Source organism: Athene cunicularia (assembly GCF_003259725.1).
Source record: "Athene cunicularia isolate RWA chromosome 1 unlocalized genomic scaffold, athCun1 chr1_part2, whole genome shotgun sequence".
In the NCBI taxonomy this organism is placed as follows: domain Eukaryota; kingdom Metazoa; phylum Chordata; class Aves; order Strigiformes; family Strigidae; genus Athene; species Athene cunicularia.
In genome coordinates this window covers 81,607,104-81,624,735 of record NW_020799092.1, presented here as the reverse complement: position 1 = coordinate 81,624,735, position 17,632 = coordinate 81,607,104, and the positions used below count along the sequence as shown (strand labels likewise).

The 17,632-nt window shown below is 45.5% G+C and overlaps 1 protein-coding gene across 3 annotated transcripts in view; it reads left to right on the top strand.

The window, feature by feature from the left end:
• PPP6R2 (protein phosphatase 6 regulatory subunit 2) overlaps positions 1 to 17,632 on the top strand; it is a 94,910-nt gene that overhangs the window by 50,928 nt on the left and 26,350 nt on the right. For all 3 annotated transcript variants that reach the window (XM_026866882.1, XM_026866889.1, XM_026866898.1), the window contains 7 exons: positions 5,641 to 5,706; positions 7,029 to 7,141; positions 11,928 to 12,041; positions 12,785 to 12,911; positions 13,392 to 13,544; positions 14,252 to 14,455; positions 15,110 to 15,174. In XM_026866882.1, coding sequence (XP_026722683.1) covers positions 5,641 to 5,706; positions 7,029 to 7,141; positions 11,928 to 12,041; positions 12,785 to 12,911; positions 13,392 to 13,544; positions 14,252 to 14,455; positions 15,110 to 15,174 — 842 coding nt within the window. The remainder of the gene's footprint in view (positions 1 to 5,640; positions 5,707 to 7,028; positions 7,142 to 11,927; positions 12,042 to 12,784; positions 12,912 to 13,391; positions 13,545 to 14,251; positions 14,456 to 15,109; positions 15,175 to 17,632) is intronic.

Here is a 17,632-nt window from a genome sequence, read left to right as displayed (position 1 = left end):
GCTACAGTTCATGGTGTTTTTCCCCTTCCTCTTCCTTGATTTATAAGTGAGGGCACACCATTACAGTGAAAAGATGGTAATTTATCCATTTCCTTCTGTTCGTGCGTGACAGAGGAATGCTTTGTTTGCCTAGCTCAGATTTTGTTCTTTTGGAGAGCAAAAACCTTAGGAAGAAGAAATTCTAGCACATGCTGTTCCTCTGTACTTGTGCCCTGAGCTGGACAGAAGCACTGCTGGTCAGGGAAGCCTCCAGACTGGGCAGCCCACGGGCAGGGGCAATGTCAGTGAAATGATCTGTTATCCACATCGCATCTTTACAGCCCTGTCTCCTCCCTGTTGCCGGACTCTCACAATTAAAAATACTAGAAGAGTCTTCATCAGAAACCGTTAAGGAGGTCCTTCCAGCAGACTTGTCTTTCAGGCATCTACATTTTGATTTCCTTGGACAAATCTGACATGCAGATGGATGACAGCATTTTCTCTTTGATCGGTGTCATTTGATCATGAAATGTCTCTGGATTTGTGAAAGAAATAATATTGTCTTTAAATAATTATTGCGCAGCAAGAAAGCTCCAATATGGGTTGCTTCTGGAAGCTATTTTAATATCAGGACAGATAAATGGCATCAAAGAAGTCTGTCCTCTGTCTGCATGTTATTAATATAAAATCTTATATAGAAGAATGTGAAGAGGCACAACTGCTGTGAGAAGGCTCCATGTCTGATTTTGCTGGCATGTCTGGGAATTTATGTGAAGCAGATCCAGTTATTGTGGATATCTCTTCTGCACTTCATCTTCCCGTGCTTGCCTTAGTGACAGAAATTACAGCTTCTGTTGTGTAATCTTCCCAGAGGAGAATTAGCTGGTCTTCCTGACGGAGGTCTGCAGGAGAGGACCCGCTGTGGCTCAGCTGGAGCACAGGGAGTCTCTGGGCTCTCGCCGCCCAGCCCCACCTTTGGGCAGCAGAGCGGTTTACCCCTTCCGACACACTGGGCACGTTTCCTTGGTGATGGGAGAGTGTGATCCCTGTTCCTCTGAGGAAGAACCTGCTTGTCCTGGCTGGAGCTGTCTCTTCTCCCTGGGCGCTGGCGAGGAGCACCCGGGCGTGGGCCGTGGCTTCTGTGGAAACCCCTGGCAAGCTCAGTACCTCTGTGGTTGAACTGGTCTTCCAGCTGTCACCACTTGTAGCCAGGGTGTTGTCTCCGCTTTTTGTCAGTGTCTTACCATGGGTAGTGATCATAGAGCACAAAAAAATCCCTACTGCACGTTGTCCTGTTTTTTTTCATTTGCATTCACAGGTAACAAACTACAGGAATAAAAAGGGCATATTCTTGGTGCCATCTTTACCCCACACTTACAGTAGATCCCAGGGCTGGATCAGACTAATGCAGATATCTTTCTCTTGTACCAAAAAATTGTCCTACTGGAAGGTCAGTCCTCAGCTGAGGAAAGTACTGTAAGTACCCCAGTGAGGTGACTGTTGGTGGTGTGATCCCTGAAAGATCAGACAGCCTGGTCTGTTCGTTGCTGCAGAGTCCCCTGTTTGACTGCTTAAATAATCAAGCACAAACTTTCTTTTACTGTGGCTGATTAGAAATGTCTAAGCCAAAGTCACACTCTTATTAGGTTTATTTTCAGCAGGCTTTAGAAAATGTAGAAAGTTTGTTGACATCCTAATATAAGATTTTCTTCAGCATTGACCCTGCAGGACTTCCAGCAGTCAGTCGTAGCGTAATGCAGGTTGGGAGATGCCCGAGAAGGTCCAGTTGCCTCCACAGAGCAGGTCCATGGAAGCAGATTGCTCAAGGCCTTTGCCAGATGAGTTTTCACTTTTCATCGGGAGCTGTCTGGGTCCTCTTCCAGGGTTTGATCATCCTCAAGTGGAGATTTTTCCTAATATCCAGTTGGAATTCCCCTTGTTGTATCTTGTGCCTCTTGTCCTGTGCTGACACTTCCGAAAGGAGCCTGGCTCCATTGGCCCTGCCCACCGCACTGAGCAGTCACAGACCACACAGGGTCTCCCCTTCTCCTTGTCCCCCCGGCCTGAGCAAACCCCACAAAGCCTCTCCTCTGACCTCACATGCTCCAGCCCTGACCATCTCCATCCTCAGCAGGCAGGGGCGTCGTTAGGAAAGCCAGAGCTCAGCCAGAGTTCAACCTGACAGGGACCACTTTGGGCCACTCCCGTTTAACATCTTTATTGATGATCTGGACAAGGGGATCGAGTGCCCCCTCAGTCAGTTTGCAGAGGGCACCCGGTTGGGTGGGAGTGTTGATGGGCTCGAGGGTGGGGAGGCTCTGCAGGGAGACCTGGGCAGGCTGGAGCCATGGGCTGAGCCCAACTGGGGGGGTTTCACTGAGGGCAAATGCCGGGGGCTGCCCTTGGGCCACAACAACCCCCAGCAGGGCTACAGGCCTGGGGAGGAGTGGCTGGAGAGCTGCCGGTCAGAGAGGGACTGGGGGGGTGAGAATGAGCCAGAGTGTGCCCAGGGGGCCAAGGAGGGCAACGGCATCCTGGCTGGTGTCAGCCCTGGCGTGGCCAGCAGGGCCAGGGAAGGGATCTGAGCCCTGGGCTCGGGGAATGGGCTGCCCAGGGCAGGGTCAGGCTGGCTCTGAGGAAGGATTTCTGTGCAGAAGGAGCTGTTGGGCGTTGGAATGGGCTGCCCAGGGCAGGGGGGAGTCCCCGGGATCCCTGGAGGGGTTGAAGAGTCGGGCTGAGCCAGCACTGAGGGGTCTGGGGGAGCTGGGAACGGTCAGGGGGAGGGTCGTGGTGGGGCTGGAGGAGCTGCAGGGGCTTTTCCAACCCAGATGGTTCTGGGGTTCTGTGGGTGCTGCCCAGCAGTGGTTGGGCCTCACCGGGAGGCACCAAGCAAGAGCCTGGTGTGTTTGCAGACAATCGGCCGCCTCCTGCCTGCTGGCCCCATGTCTTGCAGCCTTCCTGTAGAATAATTCCCGTTGCACATATGTGCAAGCATTCTGTCCCCAGATTCCTTACACGTGTGTCTTGTGTCAGTGAGCATAAACACACTGCTGAGTTGTGTGTGGGCAGGAGAGCTGGTGTTTCAGGTGTGACTCTGAAGGGAGATGCTGAGGGGGACGCTCTTTACTTTGGGTAGGTAAATCCTGCAGGTGTCACAGCTTTTGTTTGAGGAGGCCTTTGCTCGTGAATGTTAGAGTCCATCTCTTCAACAACAGCTTCAAAACAGAGGAGTGGATCTTCTCCGGGTTTACTATGTGCTTCTTAATTCACCACATCTTGCTGTTGCTCTTCTGATCTTAACAGATTATTATTTCAGTTGGGTTTTTTTTTGCTTTTGAACTTTATTTTCTCTCTCCCTCAGTTTCCAAGAACAGCAATTCCTTTGTTCAGATGAATGATCGTGCTTGTCTCTCTTCAGTACCTCTTTCTGTGGCCATCCAACTCCCCCCAGAGCCCAGTATTATGGCAGTCCAGGCAAATCCTGGCTTACTGTATAACTCCCATCTTTAATTAATAAGCCCATAGGCACAGCCGATGTGGGGCTTGAGGGAGGATGCTGGTACAGAATAAAGCTGATTCTACAGTGGAGGGCTGGGATTTAACTTGCTATGCTCTGCAAGGGAAAGGAAATATATTTAATGCAGGAGTGTTAATAAGCAGTTTTATTCTGGGCCGTGGAAGTCGTAAGGGTAGATGGAACTTCAACGTGTGAAAATTCCCCTGCTGACACGGATTGGCAGGTAGGTTCTGCATGAGGCAACAAACAGGCTGAAATACCCACTGTACCGTATCTGTGGAGCTTATTATTTGAAGAAGGGAAACTTGCAGGTAAAAACGGATATAAGTTTTTTGGTGTTTTGTGTTTGTTTGTTTTTTTTTTAATTGAAGTTGTGCAATGTGTTAATGCTGTGGGAATACCCAGAGATTGCAGTCAAAATCATGGTGCTGTGCAAACAGGGGGTGTGGAACTGATGATGAAAAATGAAACATGCCTTGTAACAAAGAGGAGAGATGGGTAATTTTATTGTTACAGAGACTGCCACGACGCATAATTGATAGATTTGAGCAGCTGTTTTTTAGAAGATACAAGTGAGGAGAATTTCATTAATTTTGATGAAGCTGTTTCGGTGAATTGCCAGTTGACAGCTACCTGAGCTGTCATCAGAAGTCTGAGCCTCAGGATTTGAAAGTAGGGTTTCAGGAGTCTGTATCCAAGCACAGGGAGATGAGAAAAGGTGCTTGTAGACTAAAAGCCGAGGGGGAATGGAGAGTTGCTTTGTTAGTGGAATGGAGATGGCAAGACTGAGGTATTAAGACCCAGCAGTGATCAACCCTACTGTGATGGTCTTGAGAAGGAGGGTCAGGAGTTCAATTTTGATTCTGGAAAACTAGAAACAAGTGGAAGAATCTGAAGAGAGAGGTTGGTAGAAAGATTGGTGAGGGAAAATGTCTCAGGAACCCAGTGTTTTCAACTTCTGAGTAAACGGGATATTAGGATGAAGAAATTACAGAAACCAGATCAGAAAATGTGGCCTTGAATGAAATACTTGGGACAGCATTAGTATTTTTGTGATAATAAGGGATATCAGAAAGGAGACAAAGTCAGATATTTTGGACATAGTAGGAAAACAGTAGTATTATTCAGGGAAAAAGTCACCAAAAATGGTGAACTGGAACTTTTGTTTTAAGTCAGACATACATCAGACTCAGCGTGGCACTGGAGAGGAGAGGATGAGATCTGTCCGAGGGCCTTTAGAGCAAAGCTGGGAAAGAGTCAACACAAGGATTATAGTTGAAGTCATGTGAACAGATAACAAAAAAAATAAGTGTTCAAGGGGAGAAGATATGCACAGCGTTGTCTTGTAAAGAAGTGGAAGGCAGGAGACTGTTCATTTTCTCCATGACTCATCTGGAGAGTGATGGAAGATTATATCATTGCAGAAACCTCCAGAGGCTTTTTCCTTTTAATTAACGTTTGGTCAGTCGTTTCAAAAGCAACTGGGAATGCATTAGTTTGGCTGATTACTTTGATTGATGTTAGCCATCCAGCCGTTTGCCTGGGATCGAGACTGTAGAAATTTGAGTGGAAATGGTTGGGTGGAAATGAGGAGTTGAGCTTGCAGCCGAGGCTGGGGAGGGAGAAGCTGGAACGTATCATTTGCAGATGGCGTTCTTGGTTTGCATGTGGTCGGGAAAGGGAGAACAAGTGGTGGTTTGCGCTTGGAAAAGGAAGTAGTCCGAAGCTGGCAGAGAGCAGGGAGGCGAGAGAGAGCAGCAGCATTGTTATGTCATCTCAAAGTCTGAGAGATTATTTAGTGTAAACAATGGTAAGACTGAAAGAATAGGAAATGGTAGGAGGACAAAACGCTGATAATTATGCTAATGGTGCTTCAGACAATGGTGTTTATGACAGACCTATTCCGTGTTTTCCAAAGGTATTTAGGCTTTTAGTTCCACGGACAGCGTGTACATACTGCTGCAAATTAAAATGCATCTCTGTGCCTGGGGGAGTTCACGTGCTGCCTGTGGCTTTGGTTATGAAAGAGAAGGGAAGGGCTTTCCCTCCGTGTAGAGCCTGTGTTACGCCAAGCTTCTCAAAGATCCTCTTGTTCTGAATTCTGTGATATCAAAGATTTTCTTTCCCCCTTCCTTTCCCTCCAGTGGCTCAATGAAGCAAAGATTATTCAGAGACTTGTGGAGCTGATCCATTCGAGCCAGGATGAGGACGTGAGTATGACAGGACAAGTTTTGTCTCTGTGGGGAGCGGGTCCTGTGGGGTCCAGGAGATTCCCTGTCTCCTCAGTAATGCCCGGGTGACTTACAGCTGGAGATCAGGAGGGATGATCTCTAGGGCTGGTCATCCTCTCCTCTGCTTGCTCATACCGTAACATTTCATTGTGTGTTTAATCTGGTTTTGACTTATTTTATTACCAGTTTCTTAGTTCATTCTGCTGCTGCATCAGTTTGTGTCAGTATTTACGCTTAGTGGGAACTTTCTTGGGTTTAAGCAGGAACCTGCTATTTGAAACAGGCCGTTGAAAAAGTTGGAAAATTAACCAGTTTGCTGTAATTTTCAATTCTTTTTAGACCATGAGTATTTTCAGTTTATAAAATCTACAAGATGCAGCTCTTTGAGCCCATGAAAAAGACACTCTATGTATTAAATATTAGGGGTGTTTTTTTTTTTCTTTCAATAATTTTCACAAAACGTCTGAGCTAGGAGCTCTAGATCTGGATTCCCATTTCCTACGCCACCATTTCACCTTTGGGTGTTGCCATGGAGCAGGAGAGGCTCACGGCAGCCTCTTGGTCTCCACTGGCCCCTCTTAGATGGGGACGGGGGCTCTTGGTCACAGATTCCGGGGAGTGCCGGCGCCCAAGCGAACTGCACGGCCCGGGTTTCTCTTGGTGTAGAGCTAACGCTGACACTGGGATTCCCACATCTCATCACAGCAAAAATTGCCCCTTCTGAGAGGAAAAATGAGGAGGAGTGTGCTGATTTGTGTGCCTTCAGCAGTGCTGTCTTATGGGGGAACACTAAATTACAGCGTAAGATCTTACACATGCAGTAGCTACAGAGGCTTTGATTGATAGCCGGAATGAGACGATTCATTTATCAAAATACTACTTTAAAGTCTTTTAATACGTAGTAATTAAATTGTAAAGGGTTTCATAAAGCCTTTTATTTTTCTTCATGCAGAAAACCTCATGAGTAGCAAGAAGTTAGAATGAAATACTCGTATTTGAAATTTGCAAGTTAACACACTTAAGATGAACTAAGAATCCCCATTTTTTGAAATCTTTAACTGCATTTAGTTGTTAAGTTCAGGAAGATGTTCTCTTTGATTTTTAAAATCTGTTAATGCTTCGAATAATTTGCATCAATATTGTATTTAACAGATGAATAATCTAGAGCATGGTGGCACTTTTGAAAAATTCTAATTCGTTCAGTTTCATGCGTTCCCAGCTATGTTAAATTTTCTCTGGCGGCCGGGGTGAGCCAAGTGGAGATGCTGGCACTGAAATGTGCTCTATGTCGTTTTTTACAGAGGCAATCAAATGCATCCCAGACCCTGTGTGATATCATAAGATTGAGCAGAGACCAGAGCAATCAACTCCAGGATATACCTGAGCCTGATCCACTTCTCACAGCACTGGAATCGTAAGTACTTGTCAGAGGACTGTTGCTAAAGTAATTACTACTAATACTGTCACTTACTGATGGCTCTCTAGAGACACAAACTATGCGTGTCAAGCCTTTGCTTAACTCTGGACTTTGTGCCAACCATTTAATATTACTTTGAAACTGTAGCATTACTTAACTGCCTCTGTTGAGACTTCTGGTTTTCATAGCTCTGTATGAAGGCGGGAGGTTGGTGTTAGTGATCCTCAGAGCTCACGGCCTGGTTTGAGATGAGGTGGGTGTGTTAAAACACTCGTAGTGTATTTGGAAAAAGGTGAACTGTGATGGCAGTAGTTGAGAAGTAGTTGTATCAGCACTGGGGTGGGCAGCAGGGCCAGGGAAGGGATCTGAGCCCTGTGCTGGGCACTGGTGAGGCCGCCCCTCGCTGAGGGGGTTCAGTTTTGGGCCCCTCACCCCAAAAAGGCCATTGAATGACTCGAGCGTGGCCAGAGAAGGGCAACGGAGCTGGGGCAGGGTCTGGAGCACAGGTCTGCTGGGGAGCGGCTGGGGGAACTGGGGGGTTCAGTCTGGAGAAGAGGAGGCTGAGGGGAGACCTCCTGGCCCTCGGCAACTCCCTGCCAGGAGGGGGCAGAGAGGGGGGATGAGTCTCTGGAGCCAAGGAGCCAGCGCCAGGCCCCGAGGGAATGGCCTCAAGCTGCCCAGGGCAGGGTCAGGCTGGCTCTGAGGAAGGATTTCTGTGCAGAAGGGGCTGTTGGGCGTTGGAATGGGCTGCCCAGGGCAGGGGGGAGTCCCCGGGATCCCTGGAGGGGTTGAAGAGTCGGGCTGAGCCAGCGCTGAGGGATCTGGGGGAGCTGGGAATGGTCAGGGTGAGGGTCATGGTGGGGCTGGAGGAGCTTCAGGGGCTTTTCCAACCCAGATGGTTCTGGGATTCTATGAGGGAAATCCCACAAAGATAATCTTAAAATTCCTGTATTGATGGTGTTCCCTGGAGATTTAGATTGGCTATTAGGAAAAATTTCTTCACTGAAAGGGTTGTCAAGCGTTGGAACAGGCTGCCCAGGGAAGGGGTTGAGTCACCATCCCAGGAGGTATTTAAGACGTGTAGCTGTGGTGCGTGGGGACATGTGTTAGTGGTGGACTTGGCAGGGCTGGCTTTACAGCTGGACTTGACAAGCTTAAAGATCTTTTCCAACCTAAATGATTCTGTGATTCAGTCATCCTTGGCTAATCTGGGGCTCTTATTGCCCACTGGTGAACGTGCTGCACCAGACAGATTTCAGATAATCGGGTTGCTGTTGATCAAAGCGGGGAAGCAAATGCTGCGCCCGCAGGAGTTTCTCGCCGCGGTAGCTCACATGTCACCATGCACTTTGTTTTGCACGAGGCATTACCAGCTTGCCTCCAGAGCTTTGCTGAGGTCTCCTTACACACCCCGAGTGTCCTCTGGCATCCTATTTTTGGCTCCTGAGTCAAATATCAGTTGAAGAGCTCTTAACTTACATGAACCTTGGGTTGCCTGCGGCTCCTCAGAGACAGGGTGATGCTGGGATACCTCCTGGTACATCTCACCGGGCTCTGAGTCATTCATCTCCCTGGGATTATTCTCCAAATGTGGTTGAGTTCTGTAAGGACTAAATCTGCACACTGCAAATGCCTCCCTAGCCCTCGCCGATCATTCAAAGAGGTATTTTGTTTATTTGTGGCTGGATGGTGACAAATCTCCCCTCTCCAGACACCGTCCCCAGGGATCCCTCAGTGCATTAGAGTTAGTGTTAGCTCTTTCCTCTTCCTAGAGCCCTGTCACCCGTGACCATCACGAGCTCCTCAGGCTCAGAAACGTTGTGCAATGCTTTAATGGGAGACAACGTGTTACAATGCGGATACCTAATAAGGTTAATCGTTTGCTACCTTCTGATGGATAAACTTTGCAGAGCAGATTTGTAAATAGAGATATTATTGTCATTCATTAGGCCTGGTGGTTTGACTGGAAAAAGTAGAAAAGCTGTTTTGGTTTGTAAGTGCTTTGTCATTTTTCATTTGAAATTTGTTTTTTTGGGGTTTTTTTTGTTTGTTTGGGTTTTTTTAAATCCAGACCTAACCTAACTTCTCTATTATTACTGAGGAAATATATTTATCAGAAACTTTCAAAGAGTGTTTTTGTTAGGAGTTACAGTTAATGTTATCTGGGAAATGAGTTATGTAAAAGAAAATGTTGATTTTTCATGTTTACTCTATTCCCTTGGCGTTGTTTCTTTGCTCTTTGTAATGCAGTTTTAAATAATTTATGTTAGTATGTTTACTGCTTCCTACATTTGCTTCAAACCTAAAAACATTTACTGGAGATTCAACAGGAGTTTGAAATCAAAAAAGGCTCTTTTAGGCCTAGAGGTGACAGAAAAGGGCTGAAAGAAGAGACTTGCGTGAGTAGTATAGCATCTATAACTAGGGCTTAAAATTCCTCTTTACCTGTTTTTGTTGACCCAGAGGTCTCTTAATTTTTGTGACATTGCTGCTGTTTTCTCCTGAGTCTGAGCTGTCGGCTCTTACGTGAGAGTCGTGGCGTCTGCTGGAGGGACCCACCCGAGGGGTGTGGGTGAGGGCAGGAGGGGGCTCCTGCTGCGCACGGGCAGGGGAACCCACCGGCTCTGCAGTGTCACGGGCTCTGCCACGGGCCCACGTGTGGCTCTGCCCCTGCGAGGAAATGCTCTTTCTCAAAGGCTTCCCTTCCTTCACTGCGCCGGCAGAGGTAGGTCTGGCCCTTTGTCCCATAATTCCTCCTACCGCGTGGCGCAAGGTTGGATTTTCAGTGTAGATCGTGTCCCTGACGCGGAGCCTTCAGCATCTCATCGCGTCTGCATCAGCTTTGAGCCCTGGGAAGCTTGGAGGGGAGGCTCCAGCTCGGCCGTTTCACCGGGAAGCCCCAGGCCTTTAACGAGAGCCGTGGTTGGGTGCCGTGAGCCGTGCAGGACGCGGAACTTTCAGACTTTTTTGGTAATTTTACGCTTCCGTCGTAGTTTTAGGCTTTCTCAGTAGTTTTGGAGAGGGATGTGGAACCCTGCTGTGTGGGGGGCAGAAGATTGCTGCCCGTCGTCTTTCGTCAGAGCCTCTGTGACACCAGTGGTCGAATTTAAGCAAATTTCCTTCTTTATACAAAGAACTGTAGAAAGCTGCAATTCGAAGTTTGGCTCGTACTTTACTCAGTTGGACTTTTAGCTTCTTTCCCCGCTCCCTTCTCTCCCTCCCAGTCTCCCTCACCTTCCTGGTGTTCTCTGTGGATGCGCTTTGCACGTTTTCAAGCGCTACCTGTAACTTCCAGGAGACAAATAAAAGCTTTTTCACTTCCAAAAAAGCATTCCATTGCTTAGAAGAAAAAAAATATTTTGAACTAAAGTGATTTTTTGCATGACTTACCTTTCTGCTGAAGGTCACATTATTTTTCTTGGCCAGTTTTTCCCAAGCATTGCTGGTAACCTTTTTTGATCTTTGGATAACTTTTTTTTTTTAATCTATGAATCATGAATTAATAATCAGCTACTGCAACAAGAAGGAGCTGTGAGCAGGGTTACAGAATAAATATCAAATCTCAATTTTTCAATGACTGTTGGCTGTATGCAATAAAAGTGAATTCAGTTAATCATGGTAAACTGTTAACTTCTTTTTCCTGACTCTGCCTCTTGTGCTGATGGAGTGTATTTAGATGCTACTTATTAAAATCATTTTATCTCATGCATTATTCATGTATTTTACATTTTTATCTCATATTTTATTTATACAAATGTAAATGAGACTTTTTCAAATGTTAGAAAATAGTAAAAATTAGACTGTGAACTTGAGTAATCCTGTTTTTAGCTGGACATGTGACTTAGCAAGCCGAGAACGGCACTTGCTGAGTGCTGGGTTTTGGAGAACTGTCATTAACATCTGCAGAATTAGCATGGGGAAAGAATCGGAGTACAGGGGTGGAAGCAGGCACTGCTGCAGTCAAGTAACCGTAGATGCGTAACAGTGCCACCCTGAACCCTCGTATTCCTCGTATCTATTATTCATTTAGCGTGGCAAATAGTAGAGAGGAAAGTGGGCTGTTACCTTGTGCTAATTATTCTTCAATTCTGAGGCAGCGCCAGAATAATTTTTAATGCTAGAAAGGCCCAGCATTGTTGTTCATTCTGACTCCAGCAGTCTCCAACGCCTTGCTTGGGGATCCTTCCACCCGGCCCCAAAGCCATCACGGTTTGGAAGGCATCTTGTCTTGGTTTAAGGGCTTAAAGGGATGGTGAATTGATTAAAGTCCTTCAAGGGGGTAATACGTGTATTATTTACACTTTGCGTTGGCCTCTGTTTCCAGTCCTTACTGTGCCCCTGGCAAATGATAAGGGTCAACTTCCACTGTTTGTTGTCCGTCTTTTGCAATTCTGATGGGTAATTTTAGACCCTCAGCTAATAGCTTCATACTGTTTTTAATAAATTAAATTGACTGAGTTAACACTTGGGTTGTCTTCCAGTTTATGACTAAGAGGTGTATCCTGCTGGTAAAGGAGAGTGAGTGACAGGTTGGAGTCCATGTGTCTATAACCAATTCTTGCCTTAGTGGTGAGTAAGCAAGTTCAGAAATCTGGTGTAGAACCATGCTCACCATATGAGACTTTAGAGAGGAAGGTCTTTTTTTTTTTTTTTTTTAAATAAAAGAAAGGAAAAATTGCAGCCTTTTTTTTCCAGAAGACCCAGTAGTTGATATTTTGTGATTAAAGGAACTGCCAAATACTTCTAATTCTTATACTGCTTGTGTGTGTGTGTTGATCAACAGGCAGGAATGTGTGGAGCAACTCCTGAAGAATATGTTTGATGGAGAACAGACTGAAAATTGCATAGTGAATGGGACACAAGTTCTTCTAACATTGCTGGAAACAAGGCGCTCTGGGTAAGTTAGCACTTGCTTCCCTAGCAGGAACAATTTTAGGAGCTCCAATCTAGTTTACTTAGGCCAAAAGGGATTTTTTTTGGCCTGCTGTGAAGTGCTGTCTAGAAATGAGTACAAGAAGAGCTGTTTTTTGGAGCAATGGCAGTTGTACCAGTTGGCAACTGGGCCCTTCTGTGGGCTCTTCCAGTTCCTGTATCACAGTCTGGTCTGTAACAGCAGAGTGTGTGCAGAGAGGGGGAGGAGATGCTACATCGTGCGTAAGCTGTGTGATGATGTGTGCATATATATATATATGTATGGCTCTGTAGTTTGAATTTTGTTTTTTAAAATTATATCCGCCTTTTATTTCTTTTTATGGAGACAGAGGATTGAAGAGCGAAAGAGAGTTCTGGGGAGGAAGGGAGGCATTGAAAATCTCAGGTTTTTAAAAAAGGAGAACATAAGAGTGAAGGAGCTAATGGAAGAGCAGGAAGAGGTACTGGAGAGCAGGACAGAAGATGGCACTGGGCAAACAAGTTGCTGGTCAGAAAACCATGTGCAGAGTTAAAACTGAAAAGCTGAGATACTAGTTCTGCTGTGTATTGTGCCCAGGATCTCTGAAGATTTGGAGTTGGAGGCTTAGGGGTTCCTATCTGGCCCATTCCTGCCTCCCAGGAATCAGATTTCATGGCTGAAATGGAAGTGTTTCTTAAGAAACATTTTACAATTTTGAATCGTGACTGTGGTGCTTTTCTTGCTTGCAGGGTGGAAGGACTGATGGACTCATACACTCAGGGATTTGAAAGGTCTTACACTGTCAATAGCAGCATCTTACACGGTATTGAACCCCGGCTAAAGGACTTCCACCAGCTGCTGCTCAGCCCTCCCAAGGTAGGGCTTCTCAGGAGCAGGGGCTCCTCCTCTGCATTCCAGGGTTCCCCTTTCCTCATACACAGCCTTCCTGGATATTTTCTGAAAGCACCAAGTGCTGGAACAGCCAAAAATCTTTTCAAGAAAATTTCAGTCTTAAAGTTTATAGTTCTGCTGCTTACGGACTAGGCAGTAGTTGTATTTGAGTAAAACCAAGAATTGGAGATAGGTTGGGACCAGTGGCTTGTGTAAAGAGGACTAAGGATGAAGAGAGAGGAACTTGTAGTTGGAGGATATTTTGATTTTAATCTTCAGTTTTGGAAGTAAAAGTCTCACAGTGGTCACACAATACTGTCCTCCTCTCTGTGGGAAGATGGTTTAAGTTTACCTGCAGAGAATATTTATGAAATGGACTAGTTGTGTTTAGTGAAATCAGTGTGCATATACACTGGAGGAAATGTTCATCTTCGTTAAGGTAATCATTGTCTGTTTCTTTGATAGAAAACAGCAATCCTAACTACAATTGGTGTCTTGGAGGAGCCACTGGGGAATGCTCGTCTTCATGGATCTCGTCTAATAGCTGCTCTGCTTCACACAAACACTCCCAGTATTAATCAGGAACTATGCAGACTCAGTACCATGGATTTATTACTTGTGAGTAGTACAGGGTCACACTGGGGATGGGGAGAGGGCGAATCCCTTTAACCTGGGAACGGTTTTGCTTTCCCTTCCATCTGTTCAGATCAGGGAAGTTATTTCATGTGTGGCAGTTATTTACCTAGTCTGAAAGTGGGAACATCCATCCTTAGAATAGATTTTATAATACAAGTACAGTTGCTTAGTATTTGAACTGAAGGCCATGCTTCAAATTTATTGCTGTAGTAGCTTAGTAGTATGCAAAATAGCCTGGTTATTGAGAAAGCTTGGGTATGTTGTGCAAATCAGCTCTGCCAATAGCTGATCTCTTTGTCGAGCTGTGAACAGGGACGTGTTCTGAGAACTGCCAGCGTAACCAGGACAGGCTTTCAGAAAACTATTTTTCTGCTTAGAAATTATTTAGTTAGCATTTTTTCTTACGATTAATTCAGCCACAGAATAGATGACATTTGTTTCAGTATGTCTGTGCTGTGGGCCCTAGCTGTGTACGAGTGTTCCCAGCCTGCTCAGTTTCAAGGGGAGTAGATGTTAGAGCAGAGCAAACGGCACGTTCAGCCGTAAGTGGATGCTGAGGCAGGTTAAGTGAAATTGTTTTAGTGGAACTGCTGATTAAACAATTAGTTGGGGAGTGCTCTGATACCATTTGATTGTTAAAAATGGTAAGATGTATCTAGAGTGAATTTTTGCTTCTCATTTTTTCCCAGGACTTATTTTTTAAATACACATGGAATAACTTTTTGCATTTCCAAGTGGAATTGTCCATAGCAGCTATTCTCTCACACTCTGTACAAGAGGGAAAAACTACTACTAATGACCTAGAAAGCAAAGAAGAGGTGCTGAATGGAAATGTGGCCCCAGAGAACTCGGAGACTCCAGAAAACAATACCGAGAATATCATGGTTACTCATGTAAGTCTGGCCGTGTCACCTGAGAATTTTAGACTGATTGATTCAGGCTGTGTATGCATTAATGGGAAAATGGTGTGACGAGCTCTTCAGGAGCGCGGAGCTTATTTAAACCTGTCTAGATAGAACTTGGTTCTGTCAGTTCTGGATGGAAGTGTATTTGCTTTTGCACATTTGTGTTTAGCATCCAGTTACAAAACAAACATACCACCCAGCTCATTTAATGGGCTTGCGAATCCATTTTAATTTAATTTTTTGAGTAAAGATGCATATAAACTTTGGACAAAACAAAAATAATTAGTAACGACAAGTAGCTAACTACATTTTAGCTTCAGCATGGTGGCCCTCATGGCGAAAACCATTTGTTGTGTTTGTAAAACAACGGCAGTCTTCTTCATGACTGCTCTTGTGAAGCCCCAGAGCAGGCTGAAGGGGTTTATAGGGATTGCTGCTTCCCCTGGATCCTCTGAGAAAAAAATTGAGAAAGAAGAAACTTGAGCTCTTGGGAAAGATAAGTGCTGAACTTTAAATTCTTGTTCAGCAGGAGTGAAGGAATGAACAAAAGTAACTATAGTTCAGTACAGACTTCCTAAGGCATGAGTCTTACTTTGTCAAACTTCTGAAATGTTCTTCCTATCTCTTTTTTTTTTCCTCTAGCTGTTCCAGAAATGCTGCCTAGTGCAAAGGATATTGGATGCCTGGGAAGCCAATGACAAGATACAGTAAGGGCTTTTGGGGTCGGAAGGCCTTTGTTCTAGGGCTGCAGATTTAGGGTGTTGCCTTGAAATATTCTTGCAATTATTTGCATCATTTACAATTTAATGGTGCCTGAAATGATTGGATTTTGATCATGAGTTGGAATTAGGATTATTTGCATCTTAAAAAACAAATTCACCAAGCGGACATATAATTTGAAAGCATGATTTATTTTTTTTTTAAAATACGTATAACATCTCAACCCAGACACACGATATGCTTCTTCCTTGCTTTCTCAGGAAATTACAGAGCATATTATCTTTTTTTTTAAATCCATAATTATATTCCCTAGAGTGAGCAACTGTGTGGAAAGTGAGGTGGGCAAGCATTTTTGCCCCACATTTGGTATTCTAACTTTGCAAAACACTCGGCTTGCATGCTGATTGCAATGATTGCAAGAACTAAATAATTAAAAACCCTAGAACATCCCAAAGTGAAAGTGTTATCTAGGCTTCTTTTTCTTTGTCCATCTAAATGGTTTGGTCCTCTCTCGTTATTTTGAGCTCTTCATGGCTTCAAAGTGCTATTTAGTCCCCCTGTAATTATTTTAGGCTTTCTGTCAGGGTATAATTGATGGGTTGGGTTTTGGGTTGATTTTCAGTTTGGTTGGGTTGGGTTTTTTTGTTTTTTCCTTCTTGCAACCCTTTGGGCTGTCGATTACAAATTTTGCTGAAAGTTTTGTTGCACAACTATCATTGTGCACAGTTCTGCAGGTGCAACAGAAGTTGCTGTAGTTGCTGCTTGAGAGTTTACCTAATTAAATTAGATAGGAACTAGAGCTCATACATATTTCATGTCAAACAGTTCCAGTCACCACACTGGAAAGAATTTTAATGGCAAGAAAAAAATCCTGAGTTAACGAGAGGTATCTCGGGTGCTGTGCTTTGAGAAGCTTGAGTTTGTATGAAGGTTATTATATGCACTCAGTGAGAAGATGGAGTCAAGCACTGGGAGCCCCGGGGCCAGAGATTCCAAATAGAGACCTTGGGAATTATTTCTGAAAAATTGTCAGCAAGAATGGCGGGAATATATTCTCCTGCTGAAACATGGGCTATCTCCTTGGGTCCCTTTAGTTATTCTGTATGTTCTTGATGAAGGACTTGTAACTACTAGAATTTAACTTCTAGGTAACCCACGTAATTCTTTTACCGCGGTCCATTTGATCTGCCTAGGTAAATAGAATTTAAAATAAAGTAAGTCTGGTCATCAGTGTGAGTTTATAGGAAACATCAGTTTGTAGGACCCACCTTTGTGTGCCCTCCTACTCCTGGAAGTGTAGTAACCCCCACTGGTGGCGTGGTTGATAAAGAGTAGTTGAAAGTGCTGAAATAAAAGTTAATTTTGCGTGTTTGCTGGCTGCCTCCCAGCAGCGTGTTACGGACTGCTCGGCTCAGAGGACGGGGTGTGTGGGTCCTCCCGCAGCGCTCAGCCGCAAGACAGATGCAGCCTTGCTGTACGCTGCTTTCATCACCGTGCGCTTGGAATTTTTGAGTAGGCTGAGCTGAAAAACGTTATCTTCTCCACAGCGAGCCGTAGGACAGCGCTGTGTCCCCTCATCCCGCCTGCCCCGGGGTTTTGTCCGCAGTGTTGCTGGAACCGTCGCTGGGGTGCCTGCGCCGCCCCGGGGGTGCCCGTGTTCCCCAGTGCTGGCAAGCTCCGGCCCGGGAGCGGTGGCCCTGGGCTCGCAGCCGAGGCACTCAGCAGAGCCCCCCATCCCCCTTTTTATAAAGCACTGGGGCTCTGCGCTTGGGTCGAGGCGTGAAAGCAGTTGCCACGAGCCGAGGTGCGGGAGGTTGGAGCTCAGCACTGGGCACTCACTTCCATGGGTTGGTTTTCTCTGGACAGCTCTAAACGCTGACTTTGGGGCTTGAGCGCTGGCCTCGCTACAGGGCTTATCTACGGATAGAGTTTGTCTCGGCTTTGGACTCTGGATTTTGGTACAGGAACATGCGGAGGGGTAAGATGGGGTTTGCTTCCCAAACCATCTCGTCTCCTCACCTGCACACCTTCAGCTCCAATACTAGGGAAAGCCTGAGATAATTTCAGTACAAACTTATCCTTTATAGAGACTCAGGAGGGGATGATTACACCTTTCAAGGGGTGTGGATGTCATTAAAAATTTTTTTATAAAAAAAGCTTAAAATGTAGTTGTAACTGCCTGTGATCAGAGGAGCTGACACTGCTGGCTTTGCTGTACTGGCCCATCAGCAGCCCCCCAGCAAGGGCAGGGGGAATTCGGACGAGCCCAGCGTGTCACCTCCGAGCAGCTCTGCTGGCTGTACTGTCTTCCTCTCTCCCAAGGAAAAATGAAAGTCTTTATTATGTGTTGCCTCTGGTAGGGTCTCGGAGAGAAACCTTTGTTTTACAGCTGGAGACTCAGAAATGTGAGGTGGAAGCGTGTTGTCATCCTCTTTGTAAGGGGTT